This window comes from Mustelus asterias, chromosome 7, assembly GCF_964213995.1.
Source record: "Mustelus asterias chromosome 7, sMusAst1.hap1.1, whole genome shotgun sequence".
Classification (NCBI taxonomy): Eukaryota; Metazoa; Chordata; class Chondrichthyes; order Carcharhiniformes; family Triakidae; genus Mustelus; species Mustelus asterias.
In genome coordinates this window covers 140,998,855-141,018,690 of record NC_135807.1, presented here as the reverse complement: position 1 = coordinate 141,018,690, position 19,836 = coordinate 140,998,855, and the positions used below count along the sequence as shown (strand labels likewise).

Here is a 19,836-nt window from a genome sequence, read left to right as displayed (position 1 = left end):
TTCCAGCCCGCAAGTCATATGGAAATTCAGGTTTCTATTTGATAATCAGCCCCGCGCCGATTTCCAGTGCAGGGCTGATTACGCAGAAAAAAGGGCCTGGGAGTCTCGCGATCAGCCAGACACCAGTCACGAGTCCCACTAGAGGCCCCTCGCTGATGTCTCTGGTCTGCTACACTACTCAAGCACACAGCGGGTTGGGAGTATCCCAGCCACGATGTGTACACATGGTTGATATATTTATTATTTATTCCATGTTAGCTGCTAATAGTATCTCTAAGTAGAGACCCTCACAAAATTCATTTTTAAATTATTTTATTGAATTATTTTGTTGCAATTCAAAGAACAAATCTGCAATTATTATTTACACACTATTGAAAACAGAACAATTGCTAAACAGTCTGAAGATGTATTGTTTTGATGGTAGTTATTATGGTACCTAAAAGGAAAGCACAAAAGTAATGCAAAGAAGTGGCAGATGGAATACAATGTGGAAAAGTGTAAGGTTATGACTTTGGAAGGAGGAATGGAATAGACTATTTTCTCAATAGGAAAATGCTTAGGAAATCAGAAACACAAAGGGACTTGGGAGTCCTTGTTCAAGATTCTCTTAAGGTTAATGTGCAGGTTCAGTCCGCAGTTAGGAAGGCAAATGCAATGTTAGCATTCATGTCAAGAGGGCTAGAATACAAGAGCAGGGATGTACTTCTAAGGCTGTATGAGGCTCTTGTCAGAGCCCATTTGGAGTATTGTGAGCAGTTTTGGGCCCCGTATCTAAGGAAGGGTCCAGAGGAGGTTCACAAGAATGATCTCTGGAATGAAGAGCTTGTCATAGAGGAACAGTTGAGGACTCTGGGTCTTTACTCGTTGGAGTTTAGAAGGATGAGGGGGGATCTTATTGAAATTTACAGGATACTGCGAGTCCTGGGTAGAGTGGACGTGGAGAGGATGTTTCCACCAGTAGGGAAAATTAGAACCATGGGGCACAACCTCAGGCTAAAGGGATGATCCTTTAAAACAGAGATGAGGAGGAATTTCTTCAGCCAGAGAGTGGTGAATCTGTGGAACTCTGCCACAGAAGGCTGTGGAGGCCGGGTCATTGAATGTCTTTAAGACAGAGATAGATAAATGTTGATTAATAAGGGAATCAGAGGTTATGGGGAAAAGGCAGGAGAATGGGGATGAGAAAAATATCAGCCATGATTGAATGGCAGAGCAGAATCGATGGCCGAATAGCCTAATTCTGCTCCTATGTCTTATGGCAAAGGGATAAATCTACCATAAAAGTCTATTTAATATTTCTGTGATTGAGGAATGTTGAGTTTTCAGAATTTAGAACTTGAAGCCTGTCTGTAAGTGGGACAGACAAAACTCTAAAAATATTTTAGTACAAAACATTTTGTACTTCATGTAAAAATGTTGTTATATGTTCATCATTGCACCTGCGATCCATCACAGGCAGATATTTTAGATCACTGAAGGTCTGTTCCAGCAATTCCTGCAAACAAAACATCATTGTACCCAATAAAATCACTACAATCAAAATGTTGTTTCTTGGGAATCACTTCATTTGTTTTTGTACATGCAGCTTTCATCTCAGACTTAGCACCTTTTACAAAATCCTTTTATTTGTAAAAGTCATAAGTAGTTTTAAAATGATCTGCAGTGGATCTGTACAAGCTACAAGAAGTAAAGACATTTAATAGATGTTCATGCCTTCCTGAAGGAATAAAAACTCTTGTGAATGATGTGAACTTTACACAACTTTGTAAAGCTGTTAATTTTATAAAACAGAGACAGAATCCAGTCTGAAAATCTGCAGTTTTATATATTAAACTGGCCTGTTGGAAGAATAACATTTTAAATAAGTAACGCAAAATATCATGCCTCGTGACACAATCCATAGGAGAAAACCTAATTCAGATGTAGAGATTAGCTTACAGATTGTACTTTGTCAACACACGCAGTACAGTTAAACATCTCAGTACACAAATGTCCAAATACTTAGAAGCATTAGTTGATCAGGAGAGACTGATATCATATATAACTTTGCTTTGAAAAATAACAAGCTAGAAAGCTGAATGCATACAAAGATGTTCACCATTTTTAGCGCAAACCAATCAATATGGCTAGCAGTACTTGCATATGAAAATTTAAAGTTTTAGAGCATTAATGACGCTATGCGATAATTTTGAAATGCAGTAGTGCAATAATTACCAAGTAGCATGTGGGTAAAAATGATCTGCAATTTGTAACCTGCCACTGAGCCAAGATACGACCTCCAGAGTGTGAGATGATTGTAGTTACAGAAACTTCTTAGTTCATACTTTCTTGGCTTCCTTTTTGCCTTTAGTTTTGTTGATTTTCCTGGGATTGCCAGGAGTTTGATTTGTGTTCTTAGAGTTTGACTTTGGGCCACCACTGCGCTCACTACGTCCTGCATTTTGATTTCTTTCTTGCCTGACACGCACCTGCTGTTGCTGGTCCAGTCTTTGTTCCCAGCGCTAATGAATACAAAATAACAAGGTATTAGTGAAAGAAACAGCATGGAATAGTCAACTTTAAAGGAGCATCACTTGCTTATCAAATATGGCAAACGGCTTTTGGTGCCTGCCATTGGAGAAAGCACCGAGGCAACAATGCATTTTGGGTCAACACATTTCATTACATCACAATACTTTATCAGTAATGTGTGACATTATCAAAATAAACCATACTTGGGTCTTTTACTGCTGTAACCTAAGCAATGAAGGCTGTGCTCATTAAAAAAAAAACCTTGCAGGATTTTGGTGATCAATCTATATGATTTAATTTCTCCCCTTTTTTGCACTCTTTTGAAGGGTCCTTACTGAGACACTGATAGCATGTTTCTGTAGCTTACCTGGAGCTGCTCTATTAATTGATTAGCCCTGACAATGGATATTGGCAGGTTCTTCAGTGTTAGGGAACCTAGAACAGAGTGGTGGCAGGAGGAAAAGTGACAGCAAGACGTGAAGCAGCAGAAGGAGGTGGAGTGGGAAAATGGAGGCAAGAAGAGCAATGGGAGGACAAGCAGTAAGAGGAGCAGTGAGTTGTTTAATTCACCTCCAGTGAGTTTTTTGATTCTCCACCACCATTCTCAGCTGGATGTGGAAGGTCTGCAGAGCTTAGATCAGATCTGTTGGTTGTGGAATCACTTAGCTCTATTACTTCTTATACTTTTTGGCACTCAAGTAGTCTTGCGTTGTAGCTTCACCAGGTGACACCTCATTTTTAGGTATGCCTGGTATTGCTCCTGACATACCCTCCTGCAATGTTAATTGAACCAGGGTTGATCTGGCTTGGTGGTAATGGTAGAGTAGGGAATTTGCCAGGCCATGAAGTTGCAGATTGTAGTTGAGATGAATTCTGGAATTAAAAGTTTAATGATGGCAATGAAACCATTGTCGATTGTCATAAAAGCCCTGGTTCATTAATGTCCTTCAGAGAAGGACATCTGCAATCCTTACCTGGTCTGGCTTACTTGTGACTCCATACCCACAGCAATGTGGAACTTGGGGAATTAAATATTGATGTCTTGAGGAGTGAACATATTACAGAGAAGGAGGTGCTGGAAGTCTTAAAGCGTATCAAGGTAGATAAATCTGCGGGACCTGATGAGATATATCCCAGGATGTTGTGGGAGGCTAGGGAGGAAATTGCGGGTCCCCTAGCTGAGATATTTGAATCATCGATAGTCACGGGTGAGGTGCCTGAAGATTGGAGAGTGGCAAATGTTGTGCCTTTGTTTAAAAAGGGCTGCAGGGAAAAGCCTGGAAACTACGGGCCAGTTAGCCTCACATCTGTGGTGGGTAAATTGTTGGAAGGTATTTTGAGAGACAGGATCTACAGGCATTTAGAGATGCAAGGACTGATTAGGGACAGTCAGCATGGCTTTGTGAGTGGAAAATCATGTCTCACAAATTTAATTGAGTTTTTTGAAGGGGTAACCAAGAAGGTAGATGAGGGCAGTGCAGTTGATGTTGTCTACATGGACTTTAGCAAGGCCTTTGACAAGGTACCGCATGGTAGGTTTTTGCATAAATAGAATCATAGAAACCCTACAGTGCAGAAGGAGGCCATTTGGCCCATCGAGTCTGCACCGACCACAATCCCACCCAGGCCCTACCCCCACATATTTTACCCACTAATCCCTCTAACCTACGCATCTCAGGACTCTAAGGGGCAATTTTTTTTTTAACCTGGCCAATCAACCTAACCCGCACATCTTTGGACTGTGGGAGGAAACCGGAGCACCCGGAGGAAACCCACGCAGACACGAGGAGAATGTGCAAACTCCACACAGACAGTGATCCGAGCCGGGAATCGAACCCGGGACCCTGGAGCTGTGAAGCAGCAGTGCTAACCACTGTGCTACCGTGCCGCCCAAAGTTAAAACTCACGGGATCCAGCGTGAGGTATCTAAATGGATACAAAATTGGCTTCTTGACAGAAGCCAGAGGGTGGTTGTAGAGAGTTGTTTTTCAAACTGGAGGCCTGTGACTAGCGGTGTGCCTCAAGGATCAGTGCTGGGCCCACTGTTATTTGTCATTTATGCTAATGATTTGGATGAGAATACAGGAGGCATGGTTAGTAAGTTTGCAGATGACACCAAGATTGGTGGCATGGTGGACAGTGAGGAAGGTTATCTCCAATTGCAGCGGGATCTTGATCAATTGGGCCAGTGGGCTGGCGAATGGCAGATGGAGTTTAATTTAGACAAATGCGAGGTAATGCATTTTGTTAGATTGAACCAGGGCAGGACTTACTCAGTTAACGGTAGGGCGTTGGGGAGAGTTACAGAACAAAGAGATCTAGGGGTACATGTTCATAGCTCCTTGAAAGTGGAGTCACAGGTGGACAGAGTGGTGAAGAAGGCATTCGGCATGCTTGGTTTCATTGGTTGGAACATTGAATACAGAAGTTGGGACGCCTTGTTGAAGTTGTACAAGACATTGGTAAGGCCACACTTGGAATACCGTGTGCAATTCTGGTCACCCTATTATAGAAAGGATATTATTAAACTAGAAGGAGTGCAGAAAAGATTTAATAGGATGCTACCGGGAATTTATGGATTGAGTTATAAGGAGAGGCTGAATAGACTGGGACTTTTTTCTCTGGAGCATAGGAGGCTGAGGGGTGACTTTATAGAGGTCTAGAAAATAATGAGAGGCATAGACAAGGTAGATAGTCAATATCTTTTCCCAAAGGTAGGGGAGTCTAAAACTAGAGGGCATAGGTTTAAGGTGAGAGGGGAGAGATTCAAAAGTGTCCAGAGGGGCAATTATTTCACACAAAGGGTGGTGAGCGTCTGGAACAAGCTGCCAGAGGTAGTAGTAGAGGCGGGTACAATTTCATCTTTTAAAAAGCATTTAGATAGTTACATGGGTTCGATGGGTATAGAGGGATATGGGCCAAATGCGGGCAATTGGGATTAGCTTAGGGGTTTTTAAAAAAATAAGGGCCGCATGGACAAGTTGTGCCGAAGGGCCTGTTTCCATGCTGTAAACCTCTATGACTCTATGACTCTTAAATGCCCTCTGAAATGGCTTAGCAAGCCACTCAGTTGTATTTAACCACTGTGAAGAAAACACAAAGGAATGAAACGGACGGACCATTCATCCAACATGATGAATTCTCCTCGGGTGAAACACAGAAATTAGACTTCCAAAAAACTAGGTACTATTGAACAGAAAGAGGAATCAGCAAAAGACTTAAAGCTCGAGGAAAGACATTAAAACAGCAAGATGAAACGTCTGACAGAAAACTTGAAAACAAAAAATTGCAAAGATTTACAAACTGAGATTAAGAAAGATAAATGAATGAGACAATGGAGAATAAGCCCAACTACAAATAAGAACAAGTCCAGTGAAGAACTGAATCAGGAGAATACGAGCTTGAAGGAGTAGCTTGGCAATGACAAATTAACTGAAGAGGTAAAACATTAAAATCGACAGCAGGACCACAAGCAAGGGAAAGGTGAGTTGAGATTCATCATTTTACCTGTATAAGGGCAGTATGGCAGCTAGGGCAGTGGTATGTTCCTCCTGCCAGATGTGGGAAATCAGGGAGCAACTTAGTCTCCCTAACAGCTTTGTCTGCAAGAAGTTTGTCCAGTTGCAGCTCCTCACAGACCACATTGTCCAGTTGGAGCGGCAGATGGATGTATTGTGGAGCATACAGAGGGCAGAGAGTGTGATAGACACTAGTTACAGGGAAGTTGTCACGCCACAGGTTCAGTCAGGTAGATGGGTAACTACCAGGAGAGGTAGGCAGGTAGTGCAGGAGTCGACTGTGGCTATTCCCCTTTCAAACAGGTATACTGTTTTGGATACTGTTGAGGGGGAATAGCCTCTCACCAGCAGCAGCCAGGTCTGTGGCACCACATCTGGCTCTGCTGTAGAGCAGGGTCGGGCAAAGAGCAAGCGAGCAGTAGTAATAGGGGACTCGCTAGTTAGAGACACAGACAGGCGTTTCTGTGGCCGTAGTCGAGACTCCAGGATGGCGTGTTGCCTCCCTGGTGCCAGAGTCAAGGACCCTGAGCAGTTGCAGGACATTCTTAAGGGGGAGGAAAAGCAGCCAGAGGTCGTTGTACATATTGGTACCAACGACACAGGTAGGAAAAGGGATGAGGTCCTGAAGTGTGAATATAGGGAATTAGGCAGAAAGCTAAAGTGCAGGACCTCAAAGGTAGTCATTTCTGGACTACTGCCGGTGCCACGTGCTAGTGAGAGTCGGAATAGGAAGATTAGGCAGATGAATGCGTGGCTTGAGAGCTGGTGCAGGGGGCAGGGATTTAGATTTGTGGATCATTGGGATCTCTTCTGGGGCAGGGGTGACCTGTTCAAGAGGGATGGGTTTACACCTGAACTGGAGGGGGACAAATATCCTGGCAGGGAGATTTGCTCGAGCCACTCGGGGGGGGGTTTAAACTAGTTTGGCAGGGGGGGTGGAACCCAAAGCAATAAGGAGACAGAAGAGAAGGTTGAGGACAGCACAGGAGTTAAAGAGAGCATATTAAATAGTAAAAGCAGTGTCAGTAATCCTTGTACTGGGCAGATCAGGCAAAAAACAAGGCAGAGAACAAGGGAAGTCTAGATTAAACTGCATTTATTTCAATGCAAGAGGCCTGATGGGCAAGGCAGATGAACTCAGGGCATGGATGGGTACATTGGACTGGGATATCATAGCTTTTACTGAAACATGGCTCAGTGGGGGACAGAACTGGCAGCTCAATGTTCCAGGGTACAGATGCTATAGAAAAGAAAGAATAGGAGGTAAGAGAGGAGGAGGAGTTGCACTTTTGATTAGGGAAAACGTCACGGCAATACTGAGGGGATATTTCTGAGGGTTCGCCCACTGAGTCTGTATGGGTCGAACTGAGAAATAAGAAGGGGGAAATCACTTTGATAGGGTTGTACTACAGGCCCCCAAATAGTCAGTGGGAAATTGAGGAGCAAATATGCAAGCAGATTACAGATAGCTCCAAGAAAAATAGGATGGTAATAATAGGGGACTTTAACTTTCCCAACATTGACTGGGATAGCCATAGTATTAGAGGCTTCGATGGAGAGAAATTTGTTGAGTGTATTCAGAAGGAATTTCTCATTCAGTATGTGGATGGCCTGACTAGAGAGGGGGCAAAACTTGACCTCCTCTTGGGAAATAAGGAAGGGCAGGTGACAGAAGTGTTAGTGAGGGATCACTTTGGGACCAGTGACCAAAATTCCATTAGTTTTAAGATAGCTATGGAGGATGATAGATCTGGCCCAAAAGTTAAAATTCTAAATTGGGACAAGGCCAATTTTGATGGTATTAGAAAGAAGCTTTCAAAAGTTAATTGGGGGTGTCTGGGGCAGGCAAAGGGACGACTGGTAAGTGGGAGGCTTTCAAAAGTGTATTAACCAGGGTTCAGGGTAAGCACATTCCTTATAGAGTGAAGGGCAAGGCTGGTGGAAGTAGCGAACCCTGGATGACTCGGGATATTGAGACCCTGGTCAAAAAGTAGGAGGCGGCACATGACATCATGACATGCATAGGCAGCTGGGATCAAGTGGAGCCCTTGAAGAATATAGAGGGTATAGGAGTAGGGTTAAGAGAGAAATCAGGAGGGCAAAAAGGGACATGAAATTGCTTTGGCAGATCAGGCAAAGGAGAATCCAAAGAGCTTCTACAAAAACATAAAGGGCAAAAGAGTAACTAGGGAGAGAGTAGGGCCTCTTAAGGATCAACAAAGTCATCTATGTGCGGATCCACAAGAGATGGGTGAGATCTTAAATGAATATTTCTCATCAGTGTATACTGTTGAGAAAAGGATGGATGTTAAGGAACTTGGGAAAATAAATAGTGATGTCTTGAGGAGTGTACATATTACAGAGAAGGAGGTGCTGGAAGTCTTAAAACGCATCAAGGTAGATGAATCCCTTGAACCTGGTGAAGTGTATCCCAGGACGTTGTGGGAGGGTAGGGAGGAATTTGTTGGTCCCCTAGCAGAGATATTTGAATCATCGACAGCCACAGGTGAGGTGCCTGAAGACTGGAGAGTGGCAAATGTTGTGCCTTTGTTTAAGAAGGGCTGCAGGAAAAAGCCTGGGAACTACAGGCCAGTGAGCCTAACGTCTGTAGTGGGTAAGTTGTTAGAAGGTATTCTGAGAGACAGGATCTGCAGGCGTTTAGAGAGGCAAGGACTGATTAGGGACAGTCAGCATGGCTTTGTAAGTGGAAAATCATGTCTCACGAATTTGATTTTTTTGAAGGGATAACCAAGAAGGTAGATGAGGGCAGTGCAGTTGATGGACTTTAGCAAGGACTTTGACAAGGTATCACATGGCAGGTTGTTGCATAAGGTTAAATCTCACGGGATCCAAGATGAGGTAGCCAAACGGATACAAAATTAGCTTGATGACAGAAGTCAGAGGGTGGTTGTGGAGGGTACTTTTTCAAACTGGAGGCCTGTGACCAGTGGTGTGCCTCAGGGATCAATGCTGGGTCCACTGTTATTTGTCATTTATGTTAATGATTTAGATGAGAATTTAGAAGGCATGGTTAGTAAATTTGCAGATGACACCAAAGTTGAAGGCATAGTGGACAGTGAAGAAGGTTATCTAGGATTGCAACAGGATCCTGATCAATTGGGCCAGTGGGCTGATGAATGGCAGATGGAGTTTAATTTAGATAAAAGTAAGGTGGTGCACTTTGGTAGATCAAACCAAGGCAGCACTTACTCAGTTAATGGTAGGGCATTGGGGAGAGTTATAGAACAAAGAGATCCAGGGGTACAGGTTCATAGCTCCTTGAAAGTGGAGTCACAGGTGGACAAAGTGGTGAAGAAGGCATCCGGCATGCTTGGTTTCATTGGTCAGAACATTGAATACAGGAGTTTTGTTGAAGTTGTACAAGACATTGGTAAAGCTGCAATTGGAATACTGTGTACAGTTCTGGTCTCTCTATTATAGAAAGGATATTATTCAACTAGAAAGAGTGCAGAAAAGATTTACTGGGATGCTACTGGAACTTGATGGTTTGAGTTATAATTATCACTCAAACTCATGTAACCCCCCCACCACCCGCCGCGCCCCTCTGTGTGCCCTAGAGATGTGCTCTACCTCACTTTGAACTGTCCGTGTAGTTTTTTTTTAGTTGTCTCCTTTTTTTTGCATTGTTTACAAACTGTGACTGCAAACAGTTCTTTATGTAAGTTACATGAATCATTACAAATCTTCATCGGTATCATTTGTGGGATGCAACTTGGTTTCACACTAGTCTGTGGTGGGAAATGCAACCTGCCATGGGGCAGTAGTGGATGATCCTGCCATAGTTTCACATTTGCGCAAAACTGATTTCTGGACATCCCACCACATTCTTTCTCACCCCCCATCACCCCTCTGCCCCGCCCTGCCCACCATTCAGCTGGCCACGGGGGACATGGGAAAATCCTGTCCAGGGGAACAGATTAATGGGCTTTGAGAATGTAACTTGCTCCTATTGGACAGGGGTGCTATCGGTGCCCGAGAAGGTGAAGGCAGTGATGTGTAATTTGAACTTAGAAAGGCTTGTCCAGTCTATTTCAGAGTAATCAATTCCGTGTAACCAATTTATAGGTTTAAATTGTTTAATTTCTCCAGCTTATTAGTGGTAACACCAGACAATAGAACAAAGAACAATACAGCACAGGAACAGGCCCTTTGGCCCACCAAATCTGTGCCGACACAGATGCCTCTCTAATTTAATATTTTCTTGCCTCTACGTAGTCCATGCAGAGCCTCTGGCGATGATCTTTGCATCGTCGATGGAGACGGGAGAGGTGTTGGAGGATTGCGGATGTGGTTCCTATTTTCAAGAAGGGGAATAGGGATAGCCCAGGAAATTACCGACCGGTGAGTCTAACCTCAGTGGTTGGTAAGCTGATGGAGAAGATCCTGAGGGACAAGATTTATGAGCATTTAGAGAGGTTTAGTATGCTCAAGAATACTCAGCATGGCTTTGTCAAAGGCAGATCGTGCCTTACGAGCCTGGTGGAATTCTTCGAAAATGTGACTAAACACATTGACGAAGGGAAAGCGGTAGATGTGGTTTATATGGATTTTAGCAAGGCGTTCGATAAGGTCCCCCATGCAAGGCTTCTAGAAAAGGTGAGAGGGCATGGGATCCAAGGGGCTGCTGCCCTGTGGATCCAGAACTGGCTTGCCCAAAGGAGACAGAGAGTGTGTATAGATGGGTCTTTTTCTAATTGGAGGTCAGTCACCAGTGGTGTGCCCCAGGGATCTGTTCTGGGACCCTTGCTGTTTGTCATTTTCATAAATGACCTGGATGAGGAAGTGGAGGGATGGGTTGGTAAGTTTGCCGACGACACGAAGGTTGGTGGGGTTGTGAATAGTCTGGAGGGATGTCAGAAGTTACAGAGGGACATAGATAGGATGCAAGACTGGGCGGACAAGCGGCAGATGGACTTCAACCCAGATAAATGCGTCGTGGTCCATTTTGGCAGGTCGAATGGGATGAAGGAGTACAATATAAAGGGAAAGACTCTTAGTACGGTAGAGGATCAGAAGGACCTTGGGGTCCGGGTCCACAGGACTCTAAAATCGCCCCCGCAGGCGTACGGTGTGCTGGCCTTTATCAATCGAGGGATTGAGTTTAGGAGTCTGGGGATAATGGTGCAGCTATATAAGACCCTCGTCAGACCCCACTTGGAGTACTGTGCTCAGTTCTGGTCGCCTCATTACAGGAAGGATGTGGAAAAGATTGAAAGAGTGCAAAGGAGATTTACAAGGATGTTGCCTGGATTGAGTGGCATGCCTTATGAGGATAGGCTGAGGGAGCTCGGTCTTTTCTCCTTGGAGAGACGTAGGATGAGAGGAGACCTAAAGAGGTATATAAGATGTTAAGAGGCATAGATCGGGTGGACTCTCAGAGGCTTTTTCCCAGGGTGGAAATGGCTGCTACGAGAGGACACAGGTTTAAGGTGCTGGGGGGTAGGTACAGGGGAAATGTTAGGGGGAAGTTTTTTCACACAGAGGGTGGTGGGCGAGTGGAATCGGCTGCCGTCCGTGGTGGTGGAGGCAAACTCAATAGGGTCTTTTAAGAGACTCCTGGATGAGTACATGGGAATTAATAGGATGGAGGATTATAGGTAGGCCTAAAAGGTAGGGATATGTTCGGCACAACTTGTGGGGCCGAAGGGCCTGTTTTGTGCTGTAGTTTTCTATGTTTCTATGTTTCTATATCCCTCTATTCCCTGCCTATTTATGTATCTATCCAGATGCTTCTTGAACGTTATTACAGAATCAGCTTCCACCACCTCCTCCGGCAGCGCGTTCCAGGCATTCACCACCCTCTGTGTGTAAAACTTGCCCCTTACATCTCTTTTAAACTTTCCCCCTCTCACTTTCAACTTATGCCCCTGAGTAATTGACCCTTCAATCCTGGGAAAAAGACTCTTGATTATCCACTCTATCCAAGTCTGTCATAATCTTGTAAACCTCTATCAGGTTCCCCCCCCCCCTTCATCCTCCGACGCTCCAATGAAAACAATCCAAGTTTGTTCAACCTTTCTTCATTGTCCATATCCTCCAAACCAGGCAACACCCTGGTAAATCTCTTCTGGACCCTTTCCATGGATCAACATCCTTCCGGTAGTGTGGCGACCAGAATTTACACAATACTCCAAATGCGACCAGAATTGTACACAATACTCCAAATGCATATTGCAGAATGGCAGAAGCAGCAGCATTTTTTCTTCACACTAGCATGAACACTTGTGGAAATATTTAAATGAGATTACCTGCCTTGACCCTGGATATTGATGGGAGTTCTGTGGCAGAGGGACCTTGCTCTGCTGCACTTCCCTCAGCTCAGCCTGAGGAATTCAGGGCACAATGCCACATTAATGTAGCAACTTTCATGACCTCAGGAGATTGCAATGGCAAATATTCAAGGAGCGCATGGGTGATCTGCAACTCCAGGGCCGAAGGAAATGTATCCCAGGTTGTTGAATGGGCGCGAGAGGAAATAGCGAAGGTGCAAGCAATAATCCTGTCTGGTCACAGGAGAGATGCTGAAGGACTGCAAGACAACCAATATGGTACCATTATTTAAGGAAGGAGGCAGGGATAAACCAGGAAACTACAGGCCAGTCAGTCTAACCTCAGTGGTGGGGAAACTATTGGAAAGAATTCTGAGAAACAGAATTAATCTACATTGGAGAGGCAGGGATTAATCAAGAAGAGTCAACATGGTTTTGTAAAGGGAAGATCGTGTCTGCTCTACTTGATTTAATTTTTTAAAGAGGAAACCAGGGGTGTAGATGAGGGCAATACATTTGATGTAGTCTACTTGGACTTTAGCAGGACTTTTGATAAGGTCCCAAATGGATAGCAAAGTGCCCATGGATTGCAAGGAAATTTGGCAAATTGGATCCAGAATTAGCTGAGTGGCAGGATGCAGAGGGTGATGGTTGAGGGATGTTTTTCTGACTGGAAGACTGTGTCCAGTGGGGTCCCTCAGGGTTCAGTGTTTGGGCCCTTGCTGTTTGTGTTTTATATAAATGATTTAGACATGAACATAGAGTTGATCAGTAAATTTGTAGATGAAATCCTTATTAGTCAGGAAATTGTATTGGGGAAATTTCTGAGATTAAAAACTGATAAATCCCCAGGGCCTGATGCTCTGCATCCCAGAGTACTCAAGGAAGTGGCCCTAGAAATAGTGGACACATTGTGATCATTTTCCAGCATTTTATAGACTCTGGAAGAGTTCCAGTGGATTGGAGGGTAGCTAATGTAACCCCTCTTTTTAAGAAAGGAGGGAGAGAGAAAACAGGGAATTATAGACCGGTTAGCCTGACATCAGTAGTGGGAAAAATGTTGGGAGTCAATTATTCAGGATGTAATAACTGAGCATTTGGAAAGTGGTGACAGGATCGGTCCAAGTGAGCATGGATTCACTGAAGGGAAATAGTGCTTGACAAATCTTCTGGAATTTGAGGATGTGACCAGTAGAGGGGACAACGGTGAACCAATGGATGTTGTGTACCTGGACTTTCAAAAGGCTTTTGACAAGGTCCTACACAAGAGATTATGAGCAAAATTAAAGTTCATGATATTGGGGATAATGTATTGACATGGATAGGGAACTGGTTGGCAGACTGGAAGCAGAGAGTGAGAATAAATGGGTCCTTTTCAGGGTGTCAGACAGTGACTAGTGGGGCACTGCAAGGTTCAGTGCTGAGACCCCCAGCCGTTCACAATATACATTAATGCTTTGGACGAAGGAATTGAATGTAATATCTCCAAATTTGCAGATGACACTAAGCTGGGTGGCAGTGTGTGCTGTGAGGAGGATGCTAAGAGGCTGCAGGGTGACTTGGACAGGCTGACTGAGTGAGCAAATACTTGACAAATGCAATATGACATGGATAAATGTGAGGTTATCCATTTTGGTGGCAAAAACAGGAAGGAAGATTATTATCTGAATGAATGGCAGTTTAAGAAAAGGGGAAGTGCAACGTGACCTGGGTGTCATGGTGGAACAGTCACAGAAGGTTGGCATACAGGTACAGCAGGTGGTGAGGAAAGTAATGACATGCTGGCCTTCATAGCAAGAGGATTTGAGTATAGGAGTAAGGATGCCTTGCTGCAGTTATACAGGGCCTTGGTAAGGCCACACCTTGAGTATTGTGTGCAGTTTTGGTCTCCTAGTCTGAGGAAGGACATTCTTGCTTTTGAGGGAGTGCAGTGAAGGTTTACCAGGCTTATTCCTGGAATGGCAGGACTGACATATTGTTATAAATCAGAGGTTGATCCCCCCTCTGAGAACTAACACCGAAACACCCAAAGAGGAATACCTTGTCTTATAATCTGTAAAAAAGTATGTGTGAATTCTAGTGATTAAATACAAAATAAATCCCTGGCACTCACTCTAAAATTAACACATAACTATTTATTTATCTCACAGTGAAAAAATTAACTAAACTATTAACAAACCGAATAAATCCCTTCTATTAACTAACCCTGAATAAAACAAGATTCTAATGGTATGCTCTTCAAATAAATACAATTCCCACTCATTAACAAAAATAGAATTTAGTCACTCTCTAAATTACAATCAGGTTTTATGTCTTCCGGAATATTCTGGGCATTCTTCTGTCTGAAACTTCTTTCTTCTTTGGTATCTTAGCTATCTAAATGGTGCTTTCTCCAAAACATAGATGAAGCTATGACAGCCAGTGATGTCCCACTGCCCTCTTCTTTTATACCTGTGATGACATATCAATATTTCCCACAATAGGATTGGTTCTAGGTTGTCAAAACCATCAGACCTAAATTTAATAGGTTTTTGGTATCGAAGTGCCTGATTCAAATTGATTCGCTAAATTTAAAAACCTGGTGCCTTGGTAAAACTGCTGTTTGGCCTTTTGATACAATATTAATGTTTCATTTTGGGACTTTCTCTGTACTTGCATTTTAAATCTCGAAGCACAGAAAATGCACCACCTTTTAACAGGACCATGCAATGCTTTCCCCCCTACCATTTTACCAGAGATCAGAAGGAGCTTGATGCGCATGTACACCAGTCTCTTAAAGTAGCAGACAGGTGGACAAAATTGTTAAGACAGCATACAGTATACTTGTCTTTTTTAGCCAAGGCATAGAGTTTAAGAGCAGGGATGTTATGCTGGAACTATATGGAACATTGGTTAGGCCACAGTTATAGTGTGCAGTTCTAGGATCCACATTATAGGAAGGATGTGGTAGCACTGGAAAGGGTGCAGAAGAGATTTAAGAACAAAGAACAAAACAAAGCACAGCACAGGAACAGATCCTTCGGCCCTCCAAGTCTGTTCGGATCATGATGCCCTAAGAGAAAGTCTTCTACCCTTACTCGGTAAGTATCCCTCTAATAGTCAGCACGGATTCGTGAAGGGCAAGCCGTGCCTCACAAATTTGATAGAAGTTTTTGAGGAGGTAACTAAGTGTGTTGATGAAGGTAGGGCAGTTGATGTCATATACATGGATTTTAGTAAGGCGTTTGATAAGGTCCCCCATGGTCGGCTTATGATGAAAGTGAGGAGGTGTGGGTTAGAGGGAAAGTTGGCCGATTGGATAGGTAACTGGCTATCTGATCGAAGACAGAGGGTGGTGGTGGATGGAAAATTTTCGGACTGGAGGCAGGTTGCTAGCGGAGTGCCGCAGGGATCAGTGCTTGGTCCTCTGCTCTTTGTGATTTTTATTAATGACTTAGAGGAGGGGGCTGAAGGGTGGATCAGTAAATTTGCTGATGACACCAAGATTGGTGGAGTAGTGGATGAGGTGGAGGGCTGTTGTAGGCTGCAAAGAGACATAGATAGGATGCAAAGCTGGGCTGAAAAATGGCAAATGGAGTTTAACCCTGATAAATGTGAGGTGATTCATTTTGGTAGGACTAATTTAAATGTGGATGACAGGGTCAAAGATAGGGTTCTGAAGACTGTGGAGGAACAGAGAGATCTTGGGATCCATATCCACAGATCTCTAAAGGTTGCCACTCAAGTGGATAGAGCTGTGAAGAAGGCCTATAGTGTGTTAGCTTTTATTAACAGGGGGTTGGAGTTTAAGAGCCGAGGGGTTATGCTGCAACTGTACAGGACCTTGGTGAGACCACATTTGGAATATTGTGTGCAGTTCTGGTCACCTCACTATAAGAAGGATGTGGAAGCGCTGGAAAGAGTGCAGAGGAGATTTACCAGGATGCTGCCTGGTTTGGAGGGTAGGTCTTATGAGGAAAGGTTGAGGGAGCTAGGGCTGTTCTCTCTGGAGCGGAGGAGGCTGAGGGGAGACTTAATAGAGGTTTATAAAATGATGAAGGGGATAGATAGAGTGAACGTTCAAAGACTATTTCCTCGGGTGGATGGAGCTATTACAAGGGGGCATAACTATAGGGTTCGTGGTGGGAGATACAGGAAGGATGTCCGAGGTAGGTTCTTTACGCAGAGAGTGGTTGGGGTGTGGAATGGACTGCCTGCAGTGATAGTGGAGTCAGACACTTTAGGAACATTTAAGCGGTTATTGGATAGGCACATGGAGCACACCAGGATGGTAGGGAGTGGGATAGCTTGATCTTGGTTTCAGATAAAGCTCGGCACAACATCGTGGGCCGAAGGGCCTGTTCTGTGCTGTACTGTTCTATGTTCTATTCCCTCCCTATTCATGTACCCATCCAGATGCCTCTTAAATGTTGCTAATCTGCTTGCTTCCACCACATTTTCTGGCATCGTGTTCCAGGCACCCACCACTCTGCATGAAAAACTTCCCCCGCACATCTCCCTTAAACTTTCCCCCTCTCACCTTGAACCTGAACCCTCTTGTAATTGACACTTCCACCCTCGAAAAAAGCCTCAGACTACCCACCCTGTGTATGCCTCTCATGATTTTGCAGACCTCAATCAGGTCTCCCCTCAGCCTCTGTGAAAACAATCCTAGTTTATTCAACCTCTCCTCAAAGCCAACGCCCTTGAGACCAGGCAACATCTTGCACTCTCTCCAAAGCTTCCACGTCCTTCTGATAGTGTGGTGACCAGAACTGCATGCAATACTCCAAATGCGACCTAACCAAGGTTTTATATAACCGAAACATGATGTCCCAACTCCTGAACACAATGCCCCAGCTGATGAAGGCAAGCATGCCATATGCCTTCTTAATCACCTTGGCCACCTGTGTTGCCACTTTTGGGGAACTGTAGACCTGTTCCTAAGAGTTCTGCCATTTACAGTATAATTCACACCTAAATTTGATCCTCCAAAATGCATCACCTTTTATTTGTCCAAATTAAACTCCATCTGCCATTTCTGTGCCCAAGTCTCCAATCTATCTATATCCTGTTGTATCCTCTGACAATCGGCATTAATAGCAACTCCAACAATCTTCATCATCTGAAAATGTACTAATCAGATCCCCCATATTTTCCTCCAGATCATTTATATATACTACATACAACAGAGGTCCCAGCACTGATCCCTGCGGAACAGTGGGAGGAAGTGTTAGGTTTTTTGGGTAACATTAAAACTGACAAATCCCCAGGGCCTGATGGCATCTATCCTAGACTGCTCAGGGAGACAAGAGATGTAATTGCTGGGCCTCTGACGGAAATCTTTGTCTCTTCATTGGACACAGCTGAGGTCCCTGAGGATTGGAGGATAGCGAATGTGGTACCATTGTTTAAGAAGGGTAGCAGGGATAACCCGGGTAATTATAGGCCAGTGAGCTTGACGTCCGTGGCAGGGAAGTTGTTTGAGAGGATTCTTAGAGACAGGATGTATGTGCATTTAGAACGGAACAATCTCATCAGTGACAGACAGCATGGTTTTGTAAGAGGGAGGTCGTGCCTTACAAATTTGGTGGAGTTTTTTGAGGAAGTGACAAAAACGGTTGATGAAGGAAGGGCCGTGGATGTCGTCTATATGGATTTCAGTAAGGCATTTGACAAAGTCCCACATGGCAGGTTGGTTAAGAAGGTTAAGGCTCATGGGATACAAGGAGAAGTGGCTAGTTGGGTGGAGAACTGGCTTGGCCATAGGAGACAGAGGGTAGCGGTCGAAGGGTCTTTTTCCGGCTGGAGGTCTGTGACCAGTGGTGTTCCGCAGGGCTCTGTACTGGGACCTCTGCTATTTGTGATATATATAAATGATTTGGAAGAAGGTGTAACTGGTGTTATCAGCAAGTTTGCGGATGACACGAAGATGGCTGGACTTGCGGATAGCGATGAACATTGTCGGACAATACAGCAGGATATAGATAGGCTGGAAAATTGGGCGGAGAAATGGCAGATGGAATTTAATCCAGATAAATGCGAAGTGATGCATTTTGGAAGAACTAATGTGGGGGGAGTTATACAATAAATGGCAGAGCCATCAAGAGTATAGAAACACAGAGGGACCTAGGTGTGCAAGTCCACAAATCCTTGAAGGTGGCAGCACAGGTGGAGAAGGTGGTGAAGAAGGCATATGGTATGCTTGCCTTTATTGGACGGGGTATAGAGTATAAAAGCTAGAGTCTGATTTTGCAGCTGTATAGAATGTTGGTTAGGCCACATTTGGAGTACTGCGTCCAGTTCTGGTCGCCACACTACCTGAAGGACGTGGAGGCTTTAGAGAGAGTGCAGAGAAGGTTTACCAGGATGTTGCCTGGTATGGAGGGTCTTAGCTATGAGGATAGATTGGGTAAACTGGGGTTGTTCTCCCTGGAAAGACGGAGAATGAGGGGAGACCTAATAGAGGTGTAGAAAATTATGAAGGGTATAGATAGGGTGAACAGTGGGAAGCTTTTTCCCAGGTCGGAGGTGACGATCACGAGGGGTCACGGGCTCAAGGTGAGAGGGGCGAGGTATAACTCAGATATCAGAGGGACGTTTTTTACACAGACTGCTGGGGGCCTGGAATGCGCTGGCTGCCAAGTAGGGTGGTGGAGGCAGACACGCTGGCATTGTTTAAGACTTACCTGGATAGTCACATGAGCAGTCTGGAAATGGAGGGATACAAACGAATGGTCTAGTTGGGCCAATGAGCGGCACAGGCTTGGAGGGCCGAAGGGCCTGTTTCCTGTGCTGTATTGTTCTTTGTTCTTTAAAACCACTAGCTACAGATTTTCATTCTGAAAAACACCCTTCCACCGCTACTCGCTGTCTCCTATAACCAAGCCAGTTCTGTATCCATCTAGCCAGTCCACCCAAATTCCATGCGATTTTAGGTTTTGTACCAGTCTGCCATGTGGAACCTTGTCAAACACCTTAGTAAAGTCCATATGAACTACATCCACAGCCCTTCCCTCATCAATTATCTTTGTCACCTCTTCAAACTCAATCAAGTTAATGAGATATGACCTTCCCCATACAAAACCATGCTGCCTGTCACTAATTAGTCCATTTTCTTCCCAATGTACATACATCCTGTCCCTCAGTATCTTCTCCAAAAGCTTCCCCACCACTGACATCAGGCTCACTGGCCTATAATTTTCTGGATTATCCCTGCTTCTTTTCTTACACAAGGGAACAGTAAGAAATCTCACAACACCAGGTTAAAGTCCAACAGGTTTATTTGGTATCATGAGTTTGTGATACTAAATAAACCTGTTGGACTTTAACCTGGTGTTGTGAGATTTCTGAGTCACCTGATGAAGGAGCAGCACTCCAAAAGCTTGTGATACCAAATAAACCTGTTGGACTTTAACCTGGTGTTGTGAGATTTCTGAGTCACCTGATGAAGGAGCAGCACTCCAAAAGCTTGTGATACCAAATAAACCTGTTGGACTTTAGCCTGGTGTTGTGAGACTTCTTACAGTGCCCATCCA

General features: G+C 44.2%; 1 protein-coding gene across 1 annotated transcript in view; it reads right to left on the bottom strand.

Annotated features, from left to right (window-relative positions):
- Positions 1-1,658: 1,658 nt before the first annotated feature.
- Positions 1,659-19,836, bottom strand: part of LOC144496009 (secreted frizzled-related protein 4-like) — an 85,684-nt gene continuing 67,506 nt past the window's right edge. The window contains exon 6 of the mRNA XM_078216967.1: positions 1,659-2,501. Within this exon, the coding sequence (XP_078073093.1) occupies positions 2,319-2,501 (183 nt within the window). The 3' untranslated portion in view covers positions 1,659-2,318. The remainder of the gene's footprint in view (positions 2,502-19,836) is intronic.